At 46.6% G+C, this 18912-nt stretch overlaps 1 protein-coding gene across 1 annotated transcript in view; it reads left to right on the top strand.

Annotated features, from left to right (window-relative positions):
• Positions 1–18631, top strand: part of BIN3 (bridging integrator 3) — a 44051-nt gene extending 25420 nt beyond the window's left edge. The window contains exons 2-9 of the mRNA XM_088443420.1: positions 348–393; positions 2703–2743; positions 3545–3606; positions 3694–3830; positions 4506–4546; positions 7391–7532; positions 16019–16153; positions 16259–18631. Of these exons, the coding sequence (XP_088299546.1) occupies positions 348–393; positions 2703–2743; positions 3545–3606; positions 3694–3830; positions 4506–4546; positions 7391–7532; positions 16019–16153; positions 16259–16405 (751 nt within the window). The 3' untranslated portion in view covers positions 16406–18631. The remainder of the gene's footprint in view (positions 1–347; positions 394–2702; positions 2744–3544; positions 3607–3693; positions 3831–4505; positions 4547–7390; positions 7533–16018; positions 16154–16258) is intronic.
• The last annotated feature ends 281 nt before the right edge of the window (positions 18632–18912 follow it).

The following is an 18912-nucleotide window of genomic DNA, read 5'->3' as shown; positions in this document are numbered from 1 at the left end:
AAAATGGAGGCCCCCTCACTGCTCTGCACAGCTCCCCTGCTCCACCCCCCACCCTCCAGTAATAACGGGCCACATTTCACGTAAAATAATTGTGCCAGAAAGTACAACAAAACCCCCCTCCCCTTGTGGTCACACCACTATCCCTCTGAAGCCGCTCCGCAATCCCTGGCCACGCATAGACCCTACTACCAGAGAGCTCTATGCAGCCGGAGATGGGAGACAGCAAAATGTGTTGTGTATATGTATACATACATACAGATTCTGTTTACCTCTCCTTATAGGCGGGGATGCAGCTTTTTTATATACTATTATAGGTTGTAGATACAGGTTTTTTTCTTCTCTTCCAGGAACCCCTTCAGACCTGGCCTAAGAAAGCCGATAGTTTCAAAAACAGTAAGTACCCTGTATGTAATTCCTGGGCAATGATGCTGTTGGTTTTCAAAGGTCCAGTTGTGTTGTCTCCTGCTAAAGTATCTTGCTGGTAAGACCCTTCATACAGTACACAGTGCTGGGTGTGAAGTGTACTATGAAATGTTATATTTAGTGATGTTATGTAATAAGTTGCTTTTTGAAAGCTGACACATTGCTCTGAAGTTCTGTTCCAGGCCGCTGGGCACTACCTGCTTGTGGAAGCTATATGTGCTAGAGCACACTTTCTGTTGTGTTTATATCTCTGGTCGGGGTGTTTTATATTATATAGGTAATTTGAGGTGAGAGGTGTTATTTGCTTTTCTATACAGTCCATTTATAAATGTTTATAAATGTTATATATATTTTACGAGTGAGTATATAATGAATGGTGAGATAGTAAATGCCCATTCTGTATCTCTGATTAGAGAAACACTGTGTAAGGACCATTAAACTTACAATACAAGTTGCTTTATATAAGTGGGATATTAATAACACCATTAATATTTATGTAAAATTGTCAGGAGCTTATCAGAACTGAGGAGATAAGGGTGTGATATATGGGGGGGGGGGGGATAGTTTTCCAGGCACAGCACACTTCCTGTCTGTAATCCTATTAAAGGATACTGCTCCTGCACACCGCTTCATGCTGCGGGGGTCAGAGTCTCTGGCTTGTATACCAGCTTCAGCCCTGCTGTGCGTGTGTCCTGAGTGCTGCCCTCTGCTATGCAGTGTGGGCAGCTGATGATGTCTGTGTGTTGGGATCTCGGTCCCATATTTCACAGAGCCTCCATTGTGTGTGACTGTACAACTCTGCACCCACGTGTTTAGCATAAAATTCCCCTTTTCTTTAGCGGGCGAGAGCAGCCGTGACATCACGGAGCCTGGAGATTAGTTCTGAAACCACTTCCATGTGTGCTTATCACTACCGTGTTCTGCTTTCCACCAGTGTCAGCGGCTGGGAGAGGTAGGAGGAAGCACAGGGTCATGGAAAATACTTATTTACCAATCGCCCTGTTAGTACACAAAGAGGATCTCATGGTGACATAAATGCTGAGCACACATAAAAGCGCATCTTTCATCATTCACAAATAGCTGTGACTGGAGTTAGATATGTGATGAGCACTAATACTTAAAATACAGTATATGAAAGGGTTTCTAATATCCAAAAATATACATGTAATAGTGATGGTTCCTGGTTTAGAGCTAGAGATGGCTGGTCATTGTATTTAGAGCTAGAGATGGCTGGTCATTGTATTTAGTGCTAGAGATGGCTGGTCATTGTATTTAGAGCTAGAGATGGCTGGTCATTGTATTTAGAGCTAGAGATGGCTGGTCATTGGATTTAGAGCTAGAGATGGCTGGTCATTGGATTTAGAGCTAGAGATGGCTGGTCATTGGATTTAGAGCTAGAGATGGCTGGTCATTGGATTTAGAGCTAGAGATGGCTGGTCATTGGATTTAGAGCTAGAGATGGCTGGTCATTGCATTTAGTGCTAGAGATGGCTGGTCATTGGATTTAGAGCTAGAGATGGCTGGTCATTGGATTTAGAGCTAGAGATGGCTGGTCGTCGTATTTAGTGCTAGAGATGGCTGGTCATTGGATTTAGAGCTAGAGATGGCTGGTCATTGGATTTAGAGCTAGAGATGGCTGGTCATTGGATTTAGAGCTAGAGATGGCTGGTCATTGGATTTAGAGCTAGAGATGGCTGGTCATTGGATTTAGTGCTAGAGATGGCTGGTCATTGTATTTAGAGCTAGAGATGGCTGGTCATTGTATTTAGAGCTAGAGATGGCTGGTCATTGTATTTAGAGCTAGAGATGGCTGGTCATTGTATTTAGAGCTAGAGATGGCTGGTCATTGTATTTAGAGCTAGAGATGGCTGGTCATTGGATTTAGAGCTAGAGATGGCTGGTCATTGGATTTAGAGCTAGAGATGGCTGGTCATTGGATTTAGAGCTAGAGATGGCTGGTCATTGGATTTAGAGCTAGAGATGGCTGGTCATTGTATTTGCTGAGCAGTTGAACATAGGCTTTATGGTGTCATTTTCTGCACACTAAAAGCTGCAGTGTTCTTATTAAGATTACAGACAGGAAGTCAGCTGAATATTGCAAAAATATCCCCCCTCCCCCCCATCCCACCTTTTCCCTCACCTGAGATCACAACCTTCCCCTAAATGTATTTTATGGTTAGAGGTTAGTTCGGTCACCTGTGTCTGCTGGGGGGAGCGGGCTATGGTTGTGCTCTGTTTTCCTATATCACCACAAGCTCATGAGTCTTCTCTATTTTCAGGTAGAGAGAGACTTTGAGCGTGAATATGGCAAGCTGCAGCAGTAAGTTACTTCTACAACAGTCTGGCACCTATTCTTTCCATTTACCTCCCAGCTAATCCTGGTTTCATAATACTGTACCAATGGCGGTTCTTCTGTCAGCCACCGATCTTCTGTATGGACTGGGGGCCTGATTCAGACCCAGACGCTATTTGCGGCCGCTCGCTCTCAAAAAGGGGCCGGATATTTAAATTGAGCGCTCGCTCTCTGCGGTGTGAGGACGCCTCTGTCTGTGCGAGCGTCCGCTAAATGCGCTCGCTATTTTTTCAAGACGCCCCTTTACCGTTCGCAAATCACGTCGTCTCCTGTTTTTATTAGATTAATCGGGAACATCGAAAGGCATCTGAACTGCTCGCAGCACTTGAGGTAGGAATTACTTCCCGCCATCACTGAGAGCAGTTCAGGCTAAAAGACAAGCAAGTGACATGATCGATGACGCTCCTTTGCTAATTACGCACTCCCATTAAATGCCTTTTTGACCGTTGGGCACGCCTGCATTCGCACAACCACTCCCCCGTTTTCAAGCACCTTCCCCTGTTACCACCCACAAACAGCACATTCTGTCATTCAAATTAGCAGCCCATCGCTGTTTTACGAGCGCACGATTTCCGACCGCAATGACTGGTTTGCGCACGCGTATTGCGAACCATGCGCAGTTGTGCGACCATCGCTCAGTGCGAGCGTGCGGAGGCTTACGAGCGGGTCTGAATCAGGCCCTGTGTTCATCGCTGTCCTTTCCCCCACGCTCTCATGTGCGGCTGTCTGTGTGTCACATGACCTCCATCTCTCCCTTCTGTTTCACAGGCTGGAAGAACAGACCAAAAAGCTGCAAAAAGACATGAAGAAAAGTATAGAGGCAGATTTAGGTATCATGGGATGGGGAGAGGGGTAATAATAAAGGGGTGGTTACCTTTCTCTCTACATCTTACTTATTTCTTTTACTTCCCCATCAGCAATGTCTAAGTCTGCTGTCAGGATCTCCTCAGACCTGCTAGGGAATCCCTTGTGTGAGCCAGACCCAGATTTCCTGTCCATGGTGACTGCACTGGACACAGCAATGAAGCGTATGGATGCCTTCAATCAGGAAAAGGTACAAGACGCACTGTTCCAAATCACTGCACCTGTAAATCTATTGGAGGACTAGTGCAGGTTGGGGTGGTTGCGCTGACCATTAATCTAGGTTGCACGGGATCTCTTAGTGGTGTTGGCAGTAGAGACCTGAACTGGGACTCTCGCACTCCTCGTTTTCATGACTTCATTGGATTTTCCGCTGTCGCACAGGACGGAAGTGTCCAATGATAACGCATTGTGTCCTGTGCCGCTATACGCATTGTATTTGTTGCTCTAAATTTGCAACTTTTCTGTAAAATATACCTTTCAAAGGCGAATTACTTTTTCATATAAAAGATCTACAGATCTATACATCCAGAAGTTTAAGCAGCCTATCGGAATTCCTGATAACTGAGAAAAGGCTTTGGTGTGCATAGGAGAAAACACCCCCCAATGTGAAATCCTGTCTGCAAAAGGACATTAAAAGCTGCCTCTTAATGCCTAACTTGGCGGCTAGAGGAGACGGCATGATACAGTGCAGTAGGAATGTGCCCTGCCATGGTGTGGAGGCACATTATATATTTATCTTATAAGATGGCTGTTCATATTGGATAAGATTGGGTCCCAGGCTATATATTGGTGTTGCTGAGTGGTGTATATGAGAGTTATCCTATAACACTGAGGCTGCTCATATATCTGTCTTTATTATTTCCAGGTGAACCAAATTCAGAAAACAGTGATGGATCCTCTGAAAAGGTGAAGAATATGGGTGTGACATTTGTGGTCATGTACTTGTATGATAATCACTTTTTTTGTCGTGTGTGTTTAGTGTGAGCCCTTAGGTCTGACCGCATAAATAATTGTACAGGAATGAAACCCCACACAGGATAAGCACTTTGAATAGGAATGGGTATGAAGCCCCTGCGGCTAGATAGCTGCCGGTTCATATCCCAATGCCGGAAGCCCGAAGGGAGAAGATCCTAACAGGGCAGGTAAGTACCCTATCCCTACCCCTCCCCCCATAAAAGCCTAACACACACCCCCCCCGGCTAACGCTAAGGGCGCCCCGGACTTACCTCGTTCGGACTGGCGTCCTGGTGTCGGATTAAGATATGCGTCGGTATTTCGATGCCTATGTTAAGTCCCTTGTCGGGATTGTGACCAGCGGTATCGCGGCCGCCGGTCTCCTAACTACATCCCCCTTGGATATTTTAGGTATAGCGTGTTCCCCTCTCTGTACATTGTGGGGAGGCACAGGTATACATTGTGTATATTAGGGGTTCTCAACCCTGATCCTCGTACCATCAACAGGTCATGTTTTGAGGATTTCTTTTGTCATGCACATATGAGTTCATGTATTTTGTTTAGTCAGTAATTATCCCACCTGTTTCTACAGACAGATGTTTCCACAAAACATCACCCGTTAGGGGTACTTGGGGATCGTGGTTGGAGAACCCCTGTTGTATATGATATTTATCACACACAGGTATAGTACCACGTTCCCCTGTCTGAGAATGGCATTGAAGCGCAAGGCCCAGTCTCTAATGTTATAGATTATGTATACGGTATATATCACACACAGGTATAGCAGCATGTTCTCCTCTCTAAACATGGTGGTGAAGGGCAGGGAGCAGTGTCTGTAATGTTATACATTGTGTATATGGTATTTATCACACACAGGTATAGCAGAGTGTTCTCCTCTCTGAGAATGGCTGTGAAACACAGGGCGCAGTCTCTGTAACGTTATGCATACTGTATTTCACACACAGGTATAGCAGCGTGTTCCACTCTCTGGACCTGGCGGCTAAGCGCAGAGAGCAATCTCTGTAATGGTATATGTTATGTACAGTCAGGTGCATAAATATTGGGACATTGACAGAATTTTCATATTTTGGCCTCTATTCACCACCACAATGGCTTTGAAATGAAACAAACAAGATGTGCTTTAACTGCAGACTTTCAGATTTAATTTGAGGGTAATTACATCCAAATCAGGTGAACGGTGTAGGAATTAAAATGGTTTCTATATGTGCCTCCCACTTTTTAAGGGGCCAAAAGTAATGGGACAAACTAAACAATCCTAAATCTAACTTTCACTTTTTAATACTTTGTTGCAAATCCTTTGCAGGCAATTACAGCCTGAAGTCTGGAACGCATAGACATCACCAGACGTTTCATCCCTGGTGATGCTCTGCCAGGTCTCTACTGCAAATGTCTTCAGTTCCTGCTTGTTCTTGGGGCATTTTCCCTTCAGTTTTGTCTTCATCAAGTGAAATGCATGCTCAATCGGATTCAGGTCAGGGGATTGACTTTGCCATTGCATAACATTCCACTTTTTAGCCTTAAAAAACTCTTTGGTATGCTTCGGGTCATTGTCCATCTGCACTGTGAAGCGCCGTTTAATGAGTTCTGAAGCATTTGACTGAATATGAGCATGTAATATTGCCCGAAACACTTCAGAATTAATTCTGCTGCTTTTGTCAGCAGTCACATCATCAATAACTACAAGGGATCAGTTCCATTGGCACCCATACATGCCCATGCCATGACATTACCACCACCATGCTTCACTGATGAGGTGGTATGTTTTGGATCATGAGCCGTTCCTTTCCTTCTCCATACCCTTCTCTTCCCATCACTCTGGTACAAGTTAATCTTTGTCTCATCTGTCCATAGGATGTTGTTCCAGAACTGTATTGGCTGTTTTAGATGTTGTTTGGCAAACTCTAATCTGGTCTTCCTGTTTTTGTGGCTCACCAATGGTTTACATCTTGTGGTGAACCCTCTATATTCACTCTTGTGAAGTCTTCTCTTGATTGTTGACTTTGATACATATACATCTACCTCCTGGAGAGTGTTCTTGATTTGGCCAACTGTTGTGAAGGGGTTTTTCTTCACCAGGGAAATAATTCTTCTGTTATCCACCACAGTTGTTTTCCGTGGTCTTCCGGGTCTTTTGGTGTTGCTGAGCTCTCCGGTGCGTTCTTTCTTTTTAAGAATGTTCCAAACAGTTGATTTGGCCACACCTAATGTTTTTGCTATCTCTCTGATGGGTTTGTTTTGATTTTTCAGCCTAATGATGGCTTGCTTCACTGATAGTGACAGCTCTTTAGATCTCATATTGAGAGTCGACAGCAACTGATTCCAAATGCAAATGTCACACCTAGAATCGACTCCAGACCTTTTACCTGCTTAATTGATAATGAAATAACAAGGGAATAGCCCACACCTGTCCATGAAATAGCTTTTGAGTTGATAGTCCCATTACTTTTGGCCCCTTAAAAAGTGGGAGGCACATATAGAAACCGTTGTAATTCCTACACCGTTCACCTGATTTGGATGTAATTACCCTCAAATTAATTCTGCAAGTCTGCAGTTAAGGCACATCTTGTTAGTTTCATTTCAAAGCAATTGTGGTGGTGAATAGAGGCCAAAATATGAAAATTCTGTCAATGTCCCAATATTTTTGCACCTGACTGTATATGGTATTTATCACACACAGGTTTATCAGCGTGTTCCCCTCTCTGAACATGGCGGTGAAGCGCAGGGAGCAGTGTCTGTAATGTTATACATTATGTATATGGTATTTATCACACACAGGTATAGCAGCGTGTTCCCCTCTCTGAACATGGCGGTGAAGCGCAGGGAGCAGGCTCTGCAGGATTGTAAGAGGCTTCAGTCGAAGGTAGAGAAATACGAGGAGAAGGAGAAAACCGGTCCTGTGATCGCTAAATTACATCAGGTGAGACTGGGTGATGGGCAGTGTGGTTTTACATACCCGGGCACTGGAGAGGGTGACCTGCTATTCCTCTTTATGGTGCTGTCTGCGTTGTATAAATGTTTGTGTGGTGGTAGATAAAGACCAGCACATCCTAACTGTGTTTAGTCTCACATTGTCATCTCTTACTAATTCTCATCTCCAACGTATTCTTAGTGTTTCTTTCTGCTTCAAATCTATTTCAGGCAGCTACTTCCCTTTCAGGTCCTAAAATATCTTCTTCAGAGTATGGGCGAGCTTGTGACAGGTATCGCACTTCTCAGGGGCTGAGTATAGAGTACGCCTGGAATGTGTGCTATGCAGAGAGCTTCACCTCATTTAGTTGCAAGCCTGAGGCATTTAGTATGAGACGCGTTTCTCCTATACAGCTCTCAGCCTGTCAGTCACCACATCATCCCGCTATCGGCATATTCCACCCCCGTCCCGGTCTCTTCCATTCTCCTCCCTCACACTGCCAACGGCATAATCAAAAGGGATTCCACCCTTTCCTTTATTGACTTAGACGGGCAGATCGTTTTCTCCATATACTACAAATGTGTGTATTTTTGTGTACATCTGTTTACAACAAGCCGCTGCTTACACAGAAAATGCCCAGATATATATATATAATATTCTATACCTGTCATGAAACTGACAAGATTGCAGAAGTGAAACTAAACCCAAAGGGAACAACTCCATTCTCCTCGCTGTGTCGTTACCGTAATGTCTGGCTGCACACAAGCCCCCTATGGATTGCTAGAAGAAATGACTGAAGCTCTATAGCTGAGGAGAGCCTTCAACTCTGTTCTGGAGGCAAATTGTAGACAATGGAGGCCCGCACAGAGTCTATACGCTATTTTCTACTTCAGGGTCCATAGGGTATCCACAGGATTCCTTGGGGTATAGGCGATGGCGGCAGACATCCAGGCACCACAGAGTTAAATTTTCAGCCTCCCAGGATGCACTGGGGTCCCTCTCCTATACCCCGCCCCCGAGCCTCAGGCCACTCAGTTTTCGTAGGTGCCTGGCCGGACCAGTCGCACCGTACAGAGGGGGGTCTTTTTAAGGTCCCTGAATATTTCTTCGCAGCTGTGGCTGCACAACCAGAGTGCTCCAGCATAGGACAGTCAGTATTGACGTCCATGCTGTCACTCCTACACCCCGCCGGTACCAGAACGCCGGTACCGATCCGGGGATGCTGGTAGGTAGCTGGGGTCACAGCTAGCGGTGATCCCCTGCTACCTGGACTGTGGCCGGATGCACGGGGAACAAGGTAAACGGCGGGGTCCCGCGGTGGGCACCCGCCGGTAACACAGTCCTGTTTGGTCCCCAGGCAGGGGGCTCCCTGGGGACCGGCTGCGCGTGGGGCCAGGTACTGATCCTGCGCCTTCCACTAGACCACCAGGGACAGCGGGCCGCAGCATGTGCGGTACAGCGCGGCGTCCCAGGGGTTAATAGCACGCCAGGGGAGAACGCCTTCCCTGTCTCACAGCCGGCGTCTCCCCCGCTGCACAGTGCCATTCCACAGCGGTCTGAGCGGGCTGTGTCAGCGCTCCTCCCCCGGGCCCTGCCTTCTCTCTGCTCCTTGTGGCCATTTTCTCACTACGTGTGCTGGGGATGGCAAACGCTGCTGGAAGCTGATATAGATGCCATTGCGGTCCGGGTCCCCCGCATACCTCTCCTTCAATTAAGGTCAGTGTATGCAGCACTGTTTCCTACCAGGCTCTGGTCTGTGTAGTTGATCGCAGTGCTTGTAATGCAGGATGTTATCTGTGCATTGTATGTGACTTAAATGCTAGCGCTGTTTGCCTGTACTTTCATTTCTGACTGTCAGCCTTTTCCTATCCCTGTTCTTCTGCTACAGCCCTTGCGGTGCGGTGTCGCAGGGTGTTTATTACCTCACAGTAAACGTGGTTTTTCTGTGTGGGAGGTCACATACGCTCCGTTCACACTCCTCATGTCGGAAAGTGAACGAGGATATCCTCTTCCAGCTATAATGTACTGATATCATGTGCAGTTAGCGGAGGGATATGTAGACGCTGAGGGTTTATGGAGGGCATGTTGTATTATATATCACGCCCCATTTCTGTCACTGGGCCTGCACAAGAAAAGGGGACCGCCCTCGGCTGGCTTAGTTGCTTACAGCCTTTGTGGGCAACGCCCCCTGCGTTTCCCCATAGGGGTTATCTCAGCCTGTGGTGGTCTCATCACATGCAGGGGTCCCTGGACAGTTGATGGTACCCCAGTGTATCCTGTTTTTCGCCCCCCCAGGTCTCGCAGGAGCCTGTGTGGGTGAATTTATTGTCCAAATGGTATAGCACCTGATGGACGTTTTACAGGGGGAGTCACCATTTCGGCCTTCTAAACGGCCTTTCGGGTCTCAGACGGGTAAAGACATGACGTCTGATGACGGTGACATTATTGACTTTTACAGACACGAGCCCCTTAGTGCAAAGGAGGCGTAGTCTGGGTCTAAAGTCTATATACCTGGCCTTCTACGGGCAGTCCGTGCGGCTTTGGTTATTACATATCCACCGTGGCTAAATCCAAATATGCCTCCTTTAAGGATAAGGGTGTTGCCACTGTAATTCCTCTATCTGGTCAGGTGGATCATTTAGAGGAGGCGTGGAAATTCCGGGTAAGCTGTTCCAGCCTCAAAAACGGTTGACCTTTTGCATACCCCTTTTGCGGATAATTACATTTCCGAATGGGAGTTACCTTTACGGGTAGATTCTCATGTTACACGCCTAGTGAGGAGTGCTACGTTGCCCATGCCCTCCAGGTCCTCTTTGAAGGAGGGGCTTCCAGGCCGGCTATGGCCGTGTGCTGGGGGGCCAGAGCCATGGAACACTGAGTAGGTAACTGGATCTCTGCACACTGACTCTCCAGCAGAGCAGGTAGATAGTGGCAAATTCTCAGAGACTTTGCCACGTTCATAATGAGACGGTCTTACATATAGGCTACTCCTTTCCAGAATCTCCTCGGCAGCAGTAGCGGCTTGCCGCTCCCTGTGGTTGCGCTCTTGGAAAGCGGACGCAGATTCCATTTGGAATGCTTTGCCTTTTACGGGACACGTCCTGTTTGGCCCTCGTCTGGACGCAATTGTGGCCCTGCAGGCAGCAGCTACGTCTGCGTGTCTGCCATCGGCTACAGTCCCATCAGGGTCTGGGACTTTGTCTTTTCGGCCCTGTGAAGCCAGGGTAAGTCTAAAATACAGCTTTCCAAGACAATCAGTAGCCAGGAAATCTGCTCAGCCATAAGAACAGGCTTGGAGTACAAGACGTCCTACTCCCAAGTTGGACTATAAGCCTTCAGCCTCACGGGACGGGCCTCCTCTCGGGAGCCCCCAGAGTTGGAGGACGGCTTCTCCAGTTCGCCCAGTGCTGGTGTCTGACCACCACGGACACTGGGGTAAGAGAAGTATTTTCTTGAAGGTATGTCCTCTCTTCCCGGTAAAAGCCTCCCAGACGGTTTTTCGTTACAGGTCTTCTGTCAATTCAGGACAAGGCCCTGTAATTTTTGAGGGTGTTACACTCTATGCTCCAGGCAGGAGTTATAGTACCTATTCCGTTGCCCCAAAGGGGAACGAGGTATTACTCCATCCTCTTTCTGGTACAGACACCCAATGGGGCTTACCAGGACATTCTCAACCTCGAATCCTTCATAAATTCTTAAGGGTTCCTCGGTTCGGGAGGGGGACCCTGCATTCCATCATTCAATGGAGCCTGGGAATTTTGTGGTGTCGTTGGATATATTCAGGGTGACTACCTGAATATCCCTCTTTTCTTAGCACACCAGTGTTTTCCTCAAGTTCGCAGTGGTCGATAAGCATTTCCAGTTTCTGGCATTGCCCCTTGGTCTGGCCTCACGGTTTACCAGGGTCATGGTAGTTATGGCAGCCCACCTGCGGATGCAGGGGGTCCGCTTGTTACCCTATCCGAGTGACCTCCTGTTGTTACCACGGTCTCCAGAGATACTTCAGTGCCATATGCAACGGACAATATCTGTGTTGCTACGTTAGGGCTGACTGATAAACTGGAAATGGTCCTCTCTGATTCTTCACAGAGGATGCTCCATATCCCAACATCTGAGGATCTTTGTGATTGAGGAAAAGATCTCTGCATTACAGGCAAAGGTACGCAGTTGCCTGCAGAGTCGCCGAGTGTCTATTCACTTGGCAATGTGGTTCCTGAGTTCCAGGGTGTCGCTGTTCGACATGGTGGAGAGTACCCAGCTTCACTCTAAAGAACTTGATCCTCTCCGGATGGGATGGGTTGCCCCATAGGATAAAGTCAATAGGCTTTCCCCGGAGGTTTGTCTCTCTCTGGCCTGGTGGCTGCAGAAAGCTCACCTAAACAAGGGGCACCCCCTTTGGGATTGCGGACAGGGTACTTCTGAAGACGGACGCCAGTATCCGTGGCTGGGAAGCAGTGACGGGTCCACACTTGTTCCAGGGCAGGTGGACATCAGTAGTTTTTGCGCTTCCCATAAACATCTGAGAACTCTGAGCAGTATTCAAGGTTCTCCAGCATGCAGGACAGGTCCTCCACGGAAATACCGTGCAGGTACAGTCTGACAACGCCATCATGATGGCTTATGTAAACCACCTAGGAGGTTCCCGAAGTCAGGCGACACTAACAGTGGTGTCCCGAATTCTGGCTTGGGTGGAAGGCTATATCCCTGCCGTCATCGGCAGTGTTCATTCAGGAATCCTCAGATGGAAAGCAGGCTTTCTCAGCCGTCAAGACGTGCATTCAGGGAAATGTCCTCTTTATCAGGAGGTGTTCAATCTTCTGGTGAACAAGTGGAGCCTTTCAGAGATGAGACTCTTCTGATAGACGTAGGTAGGTCCAGTGGACCTTCCAAGTTGTGTACCTCGTCCCTCCGTTATCCCTTCTTCCTCCAGTAATAGCTGATAGCTCCAGCGTAGTCCAGATGGCACTATTACTCAGATTTTCGGAGCCTCTCAGTTAACACTCCGAAGCTGTTGCCTCTACGCCCGGACCTGTTGTTTCAGGATCCTGGCTGATACCCAGACCTGGGTTGTCTGTCCTTGACGGTGTGGCGGTGGAGACTGCCCTCTTAAGGTCTAGGAGTTTTTCCAGCGCTATAGTTAACAGGGGCTCTGTCCATGCTAAGAGCTCGGAAGTTTTTATCTGCAAGAATTTACCATTAGGTATGGTATACTTTCTTTCAGGTGTCGCCCTAGAGGCTAGGCTCCTCGGGTATTCCGGATATCCAGAGGTTGGCTTTCCTACAGGTGGGCTTAGATAACGGTCTTCGCCTTGCTTACCTGAAGGTGCAGGTTTCTGCCCTGTTAGTATGGTTTCAGTGTAGGATTGCTACTCTTCCTGATGTCCGCACCTTTGTGCAGGGTGTACGTTATATTCAGCATCCCTTTGTTCCACCTGTGGCTCCTTGGGATTTGGCTGTGGGTGGTCCTTAGGGCTCTCTGAGGACCGCCATTTGATCCACTGGGCTCAGTGGATTTCAAATGGCTTACGGCTAGGACTGTATTCCTTCTGGCTCTTAATATGGCCAGTAGGATCTCAGAATGGGAGGCTCTGTCATGTAGACCTCCCTTTTTCTCATCTTTCCTAGGAACAGGGCAGTGCTTGCCTTTACTTCCCCAGTCCTGTCTGCTGGTGAGGCCTATTTGGCTGTGGTACGGGCGCTAAGAATTTAAGTTGACCGTACCAGTCCATTTAGGAAATCAGACTCTCGGTTTTGTCCTTTCTGGTTTCCATAAAAAGGGTTGGCCTGCCACTACGCTAACTTTGGCAGGATGGATTCACAGGTCTTCCTGTTCCATCCTCTATTAAAGCTCTTCCACTAGGTCTGTGGGTCCTTCGTGGCAACTCGACGTGGCGCCTCAGCGGTGATTGGCAACCACGTGGTCATCTGTCCATATTTTTGTAAGGTATTATGCTTTTGATACCTTCGCCTCTCAGGATGCTTCCTTTCGGCGGCGGATTCTCCTTACAGCACAGGAGCGTCCCCACCCTTAAAGGATACTGCTTTGGGACATCCCCAAGGTATCTTGTGGATACCCTATGGACCCTGAAGTAGAAAATATGAGATATCTTAAGAACTTACCCTTGTTATCTCTATTTCTACGAAGTCCATAGGGTTCCACAGGACTCCCTCCCTGTCGCACCTGTACTGCAGATGGGCTTTGATCTGGTCACCGGTTTCTCCGTCTCCTTCTGGTGAGAATGTGATTCTTGTGTGTTCCAGACTGTCTTCTCTCTCTTTTTTTGCTCCTGCTCTGGCCTATGGCTTGTAACGAAACTGAGTGGCCTGAGGCTCGGGGGCGGGGTATAGGAGAGGGACCCCAGGGCATCCTGGGAGGCTGAAAATTTAACTCTGTGATGCCTGGATGTCTGCCGCCATCGCCTATACCCCAAGGTATCCTGTGGAACCCTATGGACTTTGTAGAAATAGAGATAACAAGGGTAAGTTCCATATCTCATATTATAACACTTTGTGGCAGCTGACTATTTCCACATTTGCAAGATGATGATAATTTTATTTAGAAGGACTCGTGGTGCTGTTTAGATTTGCGGAAAATACAGATACCGATAAACATAATACAGGGTTGACGCAGCCATTTTGAATAATAAATTATTATTTATCCTACCCACAAAGGTACCAGACGAGGCAGCCATCTTGGACGCACCACATAGGTTACACAGAGTGGAATAAGCAATGTCTGGAAGAGATGACACATAATGGGGATGGTACATAATACTAAAGTGAGATGTAGGATCCTAAAAAAAATCATCAGGACCATGCATTATGCAGCCTACCCATGAGAGTACCAGACGAGGCAGCCCATCTTGGGCGCACTTCATCAGTTACAATATGTGAGATACGCAATACACGGACAAAGACATATACATGTATATTGTATTAGACACTTTTCATTTACACTATATGAATAGTTCCACGTGTTGCTCATCCTGCCCATGAAAGTACCAGCCGAAGCAGCCGTCTGGGGAGCACTACGTAGGTTACAGTTGGCAGGATGTGCCATTAGTAGAAGTATAACATACAGTGGGGGATTATATATAGATATCATAGGAAAGGGACCATGCGGCGGTGCATTATATGGAAAGCCGGCGGCGCATTGCAGGAAGACGTATATGGTAACAGAATAATAACAAAGGGAACAGAATCAAAAATGAGTGAGGGCAAAGTGCAGAAATGATTAATAAGACATAATGTTATGCACCAGAGCCGTAACTAGACTTTTTGGTGCCCTGTGCATTGGTGCCCCCCCCCTCCCCTCTATTTTTTTTAATAGGGACATAAGATTGTTGCACCTGAAAAAGGGCCCTGGCCTCATGGGAAGGGCCAGGGAAGAGATAGGGGCAGCCAGGAGATACTGGGGATAAAAGAGGAAGCTACAAGTGAGAATGATAATAAACAGGAAATTTGGCAGGCCCAAACAGCGCCCCCTGCCCTGCGGTGCCCTGTTCCATGGCACTGGTAGCACTACCCTAGTTACGGCCCTGTTATGCACTGATGGGTAAAATGACCAGGGGAAGTTGCAGGAGGGTGGCGTAGTAGCAGGCCCGAGGTGCAGTGAGAAATATGTGTACTTTTTATTTTAATTGTTTATCACACAAAGATCGATGCGTGAATTCCGTTTTTGAAAAACGTTTACACCAAAACGCTATGCAGAGTGCCGGCTACCCGACCTTAAAGTGGCCAATACGGGGTACTGTTCATAAGTGCATTCAGTAAGTGCCACTTAAGTGGTTGCATGACGTATAATTACAGTTCATGCTTTAAAGCATTTTAGAAAAATATTTTTAAAACCATTTTGTTATTTATTGGCCATGTACACGCACACCTATACACTAGGATACATTTTTAGGTAAAAAGCCAATTAACCTACCAGTATGTCTTTTAGGAAAGCTCTGTAGCTGGAGGAAATGCGATGTGACTAGGATGCACCAGGAGACTGCACTGATTAATATGAAATGTGACCCTTGTGTATCTGTGTACACCGTAGTCTGACGACTCTGTATACATGGCCCCAGCTTTTATCCACGGCAAGTTCCATTGTATATCTGTGTGCAGTCTGTAAATGAAGAACAAGAGTCGCTTATCAAATTAATCAGAGCAGTCTCCTGGTTCATCCTCACCGCATCGCATTGCTACGAAGACACATATTCTAAAGAAAAAGGCGCCTGGCGCAAACACAGTTCCTTAGGACCTGGCAGCTCACTCGCACCGTCTGGCGTATTGAGGCTAAATGTGTGAGGACACATCTGTAGCTCTATAGGTTGAAACGTCTAAAGATCTCCCCTTGGGGACCAGCACTACAGTCCTTTAGCACGATAGCCGGTAATAGAATGTTAGACACTGCCATCTAGTGTTGTGACTCTGAACTGTCTCCAGTCACAATATGAACTGTGCACGCGGTATGCTGATGTCACACTTTGATGTGTCCTTTGCTCCAGGCCAGGGAAGAGTTACGTCCTGTTCGGGAGGACTTTGATGTGAAGAACCGACAGCTGTTAGATGAGATGCCGAAATTTTACAACAGTCGCATAGATTTCTTCAAGCCCAGCTTCCAGTCATTGATCCGTGCAGAGGTTCGTTCCCTTTCACACCACCACACTTCAGCCATATCCCCCATAGCGATGCTCCTACTCTGACACGGGTCCTGCACTGAATGTCCGTAATCTCCTCCTCTCTAGGTGGTCTATTACACAGAGATGTCCAGGGTGTTTGGAGAGCTGGCGCAGCAGGTGGACGAGGTGCCGCTAACAGACGCTGAGAGAGAGAAGGAAAATGAGGCCAAACTGGCAGAACTGCGTGCCTTGTCCATCGTGGCCGATGACTGATACCAACGCACAGAAGGACAGGGAAATGGTTATATTGGACTGCGATATTGTTACACTAGGTGGCGGCAAGTGTTATCTGGGTCCAAGTTAGGTCAATAGGGCACTCATAATTGGGGTTACCCATAGCCATGTGGCACCTCAGGTATTTGCCATAGAAAATTCTATGACCCCCAGCTGCCTGGACACACACGACTTATATGGGGCAGTGACCTAACGTACTGTGCCCAATCCTATTCCCAGCATGGATGTAGCCAGCGCATTGTAAGAGCCACAGAGGTGACAGAAGGGCAGCTTGAGTAGGGTCGGTATATTTGTTGGACATCCATTGTGCCAACCTGGTCATAATTATGACATTACACATGATAACACATGATGATGATGATGATATACTGTATTTCCTGTCATTCTGTCCCTAACCCTAATGGCAGCCCTAAGCCTTGTGGAACTGTCCATTATGACAACGTCAACACTTCCAATGTCAACAGGTGTTGACATTAATGATGTAGACTCATTAACCATGTCGACATCGTCACTGTTGACTCTGTGATTGTTGGCATAATGAACGGAGACATACTGATTGCATACTGTGTAAGCGTGGGGGTAGTAAATTGTCCATCTCCTAAAGTGCCTTTTTTTTTTTAGTTGTGATGTTTTCACTTTTCTTCTGAATTAGGGTTTGTATAGTATTTGGGTCCACAGAATGTCCATCCCTTCACGTCTTATTGTATAACTTTACATCTGTCCAGTCATCAATTTGGTTTTGTTTCTCCCTTTGATTTACATAACAGCGCTTCACTCAGGATCCCTGTGGCGCACGACATCGCCCATTCGTAGGAAGCCGCTATATCATGTGACAGCCGCTGGCTGACTTGTTCAGGATAGAAATTAGTCTTGTTTATTGCTATTGATAAGTTGTTATAACTCCAACATGTATTGCACCTGAGGTCGCTAGGAGTTATAAGGACACGATACCTCATCTATAATAAGACAGGTGTGCCTCAGCTCTTATCAGTTAAAGGTGTCCGCATACAGTATGTACCTATTCACAAGTGACACAAGTCCACATTTTATAGATTTAATTTATGAAGAAAATAGGTTCTGTAACAGGATTACATGTAATGTGATAAGTGTGTGAGCGTTAGGATCTCTGTTGATGATGTAATGACGCTAGATGCCTCTGCATGTGCTAATCTACATTACTGCTTAAAGAATTGGAATAACAAATGAATTGTTCTTAAAAATATGTTCTAATGGTGGTGGTTTAACGAGTCAGGAATAGGCTATGTGGTCATTTACCAGGAGTTTGCCTAGATTATAATAATTACCCAAATGAGTGGCGGCAGGTAATATAATAGAGGGTACGGGGGAATCTCATTGGCTGAATGTTCCCCTCATCCTGGTGTCAGCTCCCAGGGCCAGGTCTCCTGTTTATTAGCCGCCCTGGAACGTGTTCTATGTAGGATGCCTCACACCACTGAGGGTTATAGGGTGTTCTGAATGTGAAGATCCCTGCAGCATACTGGAGAGACTATATGCTACCTCGGCTTTTTCTCCCTGTACCAAAGAGATAGCCATACGCCACAATCCGTCCATTAACACTATGCATTAGGATTTGTGATCCTGTGTCTCACTCCTGGAGCGTCCATATACTTTGCGTTATTCTCATTTGGAGATGATTACTTACCAGTCTTATTTGTTCCACAATCCCCGTACCACCCTCATCGCTTCTGTCAGAGGCACATAACTAGGGCACTGCTAATAAGCTGCTTACAGTATAAAGAAATGTCAGTTCATGTTACATTTGGAAATAAATGCACTACCTAAACCCTGACCTGCCTAAATTCTAGGCTAAGCTGCGTGCCCCTAGCCCCCTTTTTTTACTCACTTCTACAACAATAGTTTTCGTGCTCCTTTTCATCTGTTCTTCCAGCATTGCAGGTTTTCTGGATCACTGTACATACGCTCTTGTAGCTGAGCAGAATGTGGGACATTTCTCCTCTGCTCTTGTGAAGTGATCCTGAAATCTGGTGTGCTGGGTGCGGTAAAAACTGATATCCTTGTTTTTCAATATTAAAACATGTTCTAGCTTTCAAGCCCGTATTTATATTTTGTCCTATGTAATTAATCTGAGAAATGGCTTATTTTAATACTGTGCAACTGTAACTTGGGCGGATTGTAGGGTTTTGTTTTTTTTAAATAAAAATCTGAAAAATGTCTTGTCCATTACTCCTCTATATGAGTTGGATTTATTCTGTCCTCCATCTCTATCTCCCAGTAATTGTCAGTGGGACAGTGAGGGGGGAATTCCATTGGCTGTGAGATTTACTGCAGGCTTTTAGCTCCTAGGTTAATTAATCAATGGACCTCAATACAAGCAGCATATTTCGTTTAGTATTGCAGTGATACTAATGAATTTACCACTGGTATTTAACAGTACTTACCCCTCCAGCGAGTTCCAGCGACAGCCTCTGCGGCATCCTGCCAGCGACGGGCTGCTGTACCATACG

Source organism: Taudactylus pleione, unplaced genomic scaffold (assembly GCF_031769625.1).
Source record: "Taudactylus pleione unplaced genomic scaffold, aTauple2 ptg000329l, whole genome shotgun sequence".
Taxonomy (NCBI): domain Eukaryota; kingdom Metazoa; phylum Chordata; class Amphibia; order Anura; family Myobatrachidae; genus Taudactylus; species Taudactylus pleione.
This window is presented reverse-complemented; position numbering and strand designations above follow the sequence as displayed.